General features: G+C 37.7%; 2 protein-coding genes across 2 annotated transcripts in view; both read right to left on the bottom strand.

Moving 5' to 3' along the window:
• Positions 1-2,947: 2,947 nt before the first annotated feature.
• Positions 2,948-3,613, bottom strand: LOC106691112 (uncharacterized). Its single transcript, XM_024363739.1, has one exon. It carries the CDS (start codon positions 3,611-3,613, stop codon positions 2,948-2,950), a length of 666 nt encoding a protein of 221 aa, XP_024219507.1.
• A 3,418-nt stretch (positions 3,614-7,031) lies between these two features.
• The window catches only part of LOC112211647 (serine/threonine-protein phosphatase 6 regulatory ankyrin repeat subunit A-like), a gene marked incomplete at its 5' end in the record, with an annotated part of 968 nt that continues 324 nt past the window's right edge, over positions 7,032-7,675 (bottom strand). The window contains one exon of the mRNA XM_067053179.1: positions 7,032-7,487. Coding sequence (XP_066909280.1) covers positions 7,032-7,487 — 456 coding nt within the window. The remainder of the gene's footprint in view (positions 7,488-7,675) is intronic.

Consider the following 7,675-nt stretch of genomic DNA (forward strand, 5'->3'; position numbering starts at 1 on the left):
CAAGTAAGTGTAGCAATCGGAATCTACGAGCAGTTTCTTGTCGTTTCAGTCTTGTGTGTGGATTCCAAGTAAGTCACTTGTCAAGATGGAGTCCTAAGTATCGAATCTGTTCAACAGGCATTAGTGGTGTATTTAGAAAGGATACTGTAGGACAGAAGGGCAGAGGTTCTTCAATATATGTTATGTGTCCCTGTAGTGTTTGTGATGCATTAGTTGGGTCGTTGATTACAGAAAGTATACATGTGTCATCAGCGTATGTTGTTAGGACTGTGTTAGGGTGGGTTAAATAAAATTAAATTAAAAAAAACAATAAAAATGAAAATCGTAGAGGAGTTGTAATTTAGGAAGAAGGCGATGTGCTTTTAAAAATTTAAACTCTAATGAAACTTAGGTTCCTCGTCTGTGAGAGCTTCTGATAAAATTGGGGTCAGTCCTATCCTGTTTATTGTTGGCAATGGTGAGTACATTCTTCAAAAATATCTGATCATGAAAATGACTGACAATATGTGTACGTTGGAGTGGGAAGTTTTCTGATCAGGTGAGTGTGAGTGAGGAGAGTATGACCTATTCTCAAGCGGGTTAGAGCAACTTCCTCCCTGCGGCTGTTGCGGCAGGAAGTTTACCATGTTTATACTAATCTTTTGATTTCTTTTAATTTACTTGGGGAACTTTCATCCCACTTAGCCTGCCATCTTTCTAATATTTGTAATTTAAGGGTTGTACTGAGTTCAGATGGGGTAAGGACGGCGGTGCCTCGGAGCGTGAGTGCCTCTGTGGCAGCTTTGCGAGCTCCTTACCAACAATGCCAATGTGGTTTGGAGCCCAATGCATGTATGTATTTAGTTAAGTTATACATATCGGTATACTTTATTGTTATGATTTGTTAACATAACGTGATCCAATATATGTGATGACATTCGTTTTCAGCATCTCTTTAAAGAAGGATTGAAATAACATATCGATTGATATCATCGATATACACGGTAAATATGAGGATTATATTTAATAAATAAAATCAATAGTTTCTTAAAGTTTATTATTTATTATATTTTTTAGTTAAAATTAAAAATTTTGAAATACTTTATTATTATGTTTTGGTAACATAAATTGAATAATTACATGCTATAAAGTTGCAATCATAATTATTTTTTAAAAATATTAATAGCTTCAACATTACTCAACCAATTTACACTAAATTTTGAAGTAGCTTAAGTCAAGATAATAATAAATAACATTAAGATTTAGTGACATATATAGTTTTGAAACAACAACTCTCACTTCAATATTATTACTATATTCAAACAACAGAACCAAAGAGTGGTAAAGTATTTTTTAGCAGTAAAAAAAAGTCCACTAATTCATTTTATTATATTAATATCTCAATTTTCTTCAAAATATTTTATCTTCCCGAATTCGGGGATTTCATTATCTCTAAAATTTTCCATGGCGAAATGGAACATTTTGGAAACAAAAAGCACGTAAACACACCGAATGACATATGGAAGTGTGGTAAACGATTTTTTGGTAGAAAAAATTAGTATTTAAAAAAATGCAAGTAAATCGATCCAGTAATAACAAAGTCTGTCGAGGACAAAAATTCGACTATATATAAGTTAAGTACTGGCGAAAGCAAAATGTCAAAAAAGAGAAGAAGCAATAAGATCTAACATGCTTGAACTGTTGTAAAGCACTAGCTTTATTGTATTCAGTGCATCTTTTAGATACCCTCTATCAGCTGATCCCCTCAGTCAGCTGACATCGAAATAACAGCTGACTCAGACCGTAACTTATATATACACCCACATAGAGAAGAGAATATGTGATAAGACGGTGGCCATGTTTACTTATTTGAAAACGACATACTTTGCGGAATTATCGTTAATACTGGTCAAATTTTGGTGATTTTTTTCTCTTCTTTGAGGCAATTCTATTTTTCATGTATATACTACCTAAAATATAAAGAGTTAAAAAAAAAACTCTTCCTGTGCCTCGTAATTTTCAAAATATTGAAAAAATTTAGACGGAGTTACTATACAAAGTGCAGTCACAGATTTTTTACAAAGTTGATATTTACAAAGTTACAAAACAATTACAAAACAAAGTTGATATTCGTTTTCCGCACCTCGAGAAGCTCTTTTCACTTCTCTTTCTCGTGAAACAAATTTTCGGAAAAATCGGAAAATAAAGTTTTTTAGTCCGACATTTTTGCCCTACATCGACCTTAGAATTCTTTTTAAAAGTCTAAGAAATGGTAATTACTTCAATACTGCTCGACTGATCTCCACCAAATTTGGCAGTTTTTATGGCTCCAAAAGGCACAAAGCGGGTCTAATTAGAACCGGAGATATAAAATAAAACGTGAGGATTTTTTCCCCTCACTTAAAACCCACATTTTACCCTTAGCCTCACGCTTAATTCTGTTCATAAACTTTTCTCTACTCCAAAATCTCATGATTTCACCATAAAAATTCACCAAAGAAGCTGTAAGTGGACTTTCGAATCGGTAAATTGGACAATAGGGGAAAACCTTATTTTTTAGTTCTATTTGATACAAATCTATGACAGTCTAGTGTGTACTTTTAGTTTTAGGCCTGATTTATATGGAAAAAAATTTCTCATACAGACTCACCACAAACCCCTTCAATAGTTACATTACCAATAACCAAATTCAAAATTATTAAAATGGAAATGTTAACTGGCTGACTTTGGAAATGAAATATGTAAAAGATAAAACTAATACCATAGTAGATAAACTTTCAGGAGTACAACCTGTAAATGCATTAGATGAAGTTATTTCTGACGAAGGTTTAAATGAAATTATTACAGCAATATCATCCTCAGAATGAAAATGACGACAATGAATGATAAACTAATGAATGATAATTTTTTTTTTCCCTACGCCAAAGGAGGCATTTCTACAATTTTGTTTCGGACAGCTCAGTACAGCTTAAGTAAGTTGTGTGAAGTTACTCCTATCTGTAATCAAGTCCGCCGTTTCCGCACATGCAAATAAGTTATCGCCAGTCATCTCACCAGCTCCACACAGGACACAGTCTGAAGACTCAGTCACTCCTATTCTCTTCAAGTGATGCCGCAAATAGTCATGTCCAGTAGCCAACCTGAAGCATGCCACTGACACCGCCCTTGGTAAAGTCAATCGAGGGCGGCTCTTAGGATCTAGCAATGCCGCCCAGGTCGTACCCCCACATTCTTCTCTACTCCTTTCCTCTGCTCTTTCAGGGGAAGCGCTTCTGACAATTTCTTTCGCCATGTCCATGGTAATAGGAAGGAGCGACTGTGGTTGGCTCCCAGGTATACCGCAATGAGCTGGAATCCACTGCATTACCAATACTTTGAGTATTTCTCTCTTACAGTCAATAGATTTCCTGCATGCGAGAATTCTAGCGTTAGTCGAGGGATGTCGAGACGCTATTGCCAGCAGTGCTGCCCTAGAATCCGACAGCAAAACTATCTTCTTTGCGCAGGCGCGAGTAAGCTTTTCTAAAGCTAAAGTAATAGCAGCTACCTCTCCATCACAATTAGTATCGTTTGCCCCAGCAGGTGCTGACAGTTGGAACAGGCTACTATAGACTATAGCTACCTGCACCCGCATTTTCATTTGCCTTTGTAGCTGACCGGTTGGTGTATATATGGATCCATTCTGGCTCAGGGTAGCGCTCAGCTATAGTGTCCAATGCCACAGTCCTTAGTTCTTCCGCTGGGGTCATGGATTTGTTGATGGGCATTATTAGATCCAGCACTATAGCTTATGGACACGTCCAAACACTTTATTTAGTCAAATCAAGCAGGGGCTCTCTTATCTCAAAGTTCAGGCCTAGGCTTGTGATAATGGATTTCGTTGTCCCAATAAATGTTAGCTGCGTTTTAGTCGCCTAGTATTACCAAGAGTGCTGGCCCAGTAATCACTACCATTCCTAATCACGCGCTCGTAAAGGATGACGGCATTCATTTTTCACCTATTTTTTAGGGACTCGATCTCTTCCTGCAGTTACATGGCTAGAATCGGTGTCGAATAATCCTGTAATAATCCTCAATGCCTTCTGTGAACGATATGAAGCCGTCCCAGCACTGAATCGATAGCTGTAACCATAATCCCAGAGCCATATTCCAGGACTGGTCTTATATATGACCTATATGCATGTCCTAAACCTCGGCGGTTGCTCCCCATTTTATGCCTGTGATTCGTTTCATAAGTCGCAGTCTTGATTCTCCTTTATCTGCAGGATGCTTACATTGGTTAGCTCAGGTTAGCTTATCATCCAGGATCAGTCCTAGATATTCCGCTTCGTGAGTCCTGCTAATAGCCTGATTATCAAGATTCACTCGGAGCTCATGCTACTTTGTAGAAAGGGTTAATAGTTGGCATACTGTCTTTTGCGTATTGATAATCATTTCGTTTTCTTCTGCCCAGCTCTTCAGAACCTTTAAGGTATCGTTGACCCACTTTTCAAGAACACTGATCCTACTGCTGGTCATCCAGATTATCAAGTGATCGGTGACCCCCGGGAGATTTCTATATCAATGTATCTATGACGTCATTAATCATAATATTAAATAGCACTGGACGGTAGATGTCAATTGGTATGACCTGTGAGTTCCTCCAAAGGTCTGGGATGTATCCTCTTTACCATAGGAACTCTGGGTGTATGCCGTCTATACCCGGTGGCTTTCCGCTTTTTGTCTCCTCTAGGGCTAGTGTCAATTCGCTCATAGAGAATGGCTCATTAAATTCACACCTTGTTCCAGGTAACGCGTTGAATTTTATGCTTGGGCTTGAAATTGGAATTTGAGCAAAAATCCTGCAATATTTATTGGCAATATCATTCTGCCTAGTTAATACTTTTAAACCATCTATCATAGGTTCGTTGGCATCGGTACTATTCTTGTTGATTCTAGATAAGAATTTATATGCTTTAGTTCCATATTTTATAAAATCCATTTTTTCGAAGAATTTTTTTATATACTTCCCTTTTCGAAGTTATAAAGCGTCGTTTAAGGATACCGCTCTTTTGTCTTAAGGTTATACGATCTTTTTGGGAACCACTTGTTTTTGCTGCCCTCCGAGCCACATCTCGTTCCACCTTCATCTCTTCGAGCTCATCCGTTCAAAAAGGGGTATGCATTTTAATTTTACCTCTTGGTATAAATTTCATGGCACATTTCAGTATTTGGTCCTTCAGTTGCTTGTATATGTGATCTATGCTACCGTTGAGGAATTGCTCAGTGATTTCCACTTCGGACCGTCTCTGGTAATCCTCTCATTTGGCTATTTTGAAATTCCATCTCGGAAAGCATGGTTCTCTTTGCTTTTTATACAATTTGTTTTCTTTAACCTCAAGTAAGAGGATGCTATGACCGGAAAATCCCAGAGCCTGGTATAATTTAAGACTTAATTTAGTTCCCAGCCTATGATGACTTAGCACAAGATCCGGATGCGTTTGCTGCCCGTTCTAGGCAAACAAAAGTCGGCTCATTATCAGCTTTATCGATGTACACCACTGGTCCACTATCTATGAAATTTTCTACTATGCTACCTATTGAATCGGAGCATTATACCCCCATTTAGGCGAATGAGTATTGAAATCACCCATAACCAGTGTCTGATTGTCCCATACATTCTCAAGCCTGCCGAGATCACACTTATTTTTGGGAGGATTGCAGATAAAAAAAAAATTCAACCTTTTGTTGTCGACAGCAATCTGTACTTGGATAGCTTCGTGTTTATCATCTACATTTGTTTCGTGCATTATATTTACTTTAGTAGTATATTGAATGATAAATTAAAATGACAATTCACTAGCAACATAGTTCAAATGAACAAGTAGAAATAGCAGGGGAAGGTAAAATTATAAACATTTAACAAAATCAAATCATTTTTCAACACTGAAATAAATCACCTTTAACATAAAAATCATCTGTAAAAACATTCTTCGTATTTTATCTTCCAAACTCATCAAAAAAGAAAACATTTTGTATTCAATATGTAAAACTACCTCTATTTTATTTATGTGATGTACCTAAGCCATTTCGTTTCCAGGGGAAATTAATTATAACAGAAATGTTTTTTCACTCATAGAGTGGTTTTGACAGTGCTTGGCTTGGAAACACTCAGAACTAAACCAAACAATTGGTTTTGAATCAAATCACTGTATCAGTAAAAAAAATATTTTCAGAAATTTTGTCACTTAGCTCTTTTTCAACAGCAATGGTTCAATTATTTTTCACGGCCGAAAATAAAAATTAAGAGATCCCATGTCACCAACCAAAGGACCAAGTTGAACTAGCTGTTCCTTTCCTTTCTTCGATAATACTTCCTTGGTTCGTTCCAACATGATTCTCTCTCCCCCTATTCCTCATTCCCTTCCAACAATGTCAAAGTAGTAACTCTAAGTATGAAGACATATGGAGTTGGAAAAAGAAGCACTTGTATCTTCACAGAAGCTATTAGTTAAGAATATAGAAAAGGTAAATTACTTTTAAAAACATTATAGGATATAAGAATGTATTTATTCTTAAACAGAAAAAAAAAATATAATTTACAATAACTATTTTAAAATAATGAAACAAACCAATAGTAATAAAGTTTTATAAAAATATTATGCTAAAATAAAAATAATATATACACTAAAATTACAGTTATAAAATTAAAACAAATAAAAATTATTATTGAACAGAAGAAACGAAAAATATAATTTACAATAGTTATTTTAAAATAATGAACATATCCAGTAGTTATAGAAATATAAGATTAAAATAAATATTATATATACAATAAAATTACAGATATAAAAAAAGAACCACAACCACCAACTGGACATTACTGGATTGCGCCCCTGGTCCTAAGGAAGTCTGCTAATTCAGTGGGGTGGTTGAGATCAGCAATCTGTAAGGCAGTCCATCCATCATTATCCTCTGCATGGATGTCTGCCCCGCGGTCGAGGAGCTGCTGCACCACGACCAAGTGGCCCCACTCAGATGCTTCTAGCAGTGTTGTGTAGCCATCCGCATTTCTAGAATTTATATCGGCCCCGACAAGATGCTTCTATTAGCGGTGTAGAGCCAACGCTATCCTTGGCTTCTGGGTCTGCCCCGTGGTCTAAAAGTGACGCCACCACCGCCTTCTGCCCCTTCATGGCTGCGTTGAATAAGGGAGTCCACCGGTCGACACCCTCCGTATCCACTGCTGCGCCACCATCTAGAAGGGTTTTTATAACGGAGGTGTGTCCTTCCCTTACAGCCAGTTGCAGTGCAGTCCACTGGCGATCATCTTTTTTATCGACTGCGGCCACTGCAACAAGGACTGCCACAACATTGGTGTGCCCTTCAAGTGCTGCAATATGTAAGGCAGTCCTACGAAACAGCGCTTCCATATCCACAGGTACTCCTGCGTCTAGCAGCACTTTCAGGACTTCAATGTGTCCACATAGGGCCGCGCGATGTAACAGCCCATTGCAGTCATGCAGTCTCTAAGAGTTAGGTCCGCCCCATTCTCAACGAGCAGTTGCAAAACACGGGGCTTGTTATTTGCAACTGCGATGAAAGCCGGAGAGCAGCCTCTTCTATCTTTCTCGTCAGCACCGACTCCAGCCATCACCAGAGTGGCCGCTGACTCAGTGCAGCCTCCTTCAGCAGCGTAGTGGAGTGCGCTCCGTCC

Source organism: Halyomorpha halys, unplaced genomic scaffold (genome assembly GCF_000696795.3).
Source record: "Halyomorpha halys isolate HHAL.00 unplaced genomic scaffold, Hhal_1.1 Scaffold2085.1, whole genome shotgun sequence".
Classification (NCBI taxonomy): Eukaryota; Metazoa; Arthropoda; class Insecta; order Hemiptera; family Pentatomidae; genus Halyomorpha; species Halyomorpha halys.

Coding starts and splice junctions, on each gene's coding strand:
- LOC106691112 (XM_024363739.1), bottom strand. CDS start 3,613: ATGCGGGTGCAGGTAGCTATAGTCTATAGTAGCCTGTTCCAACTGTCA.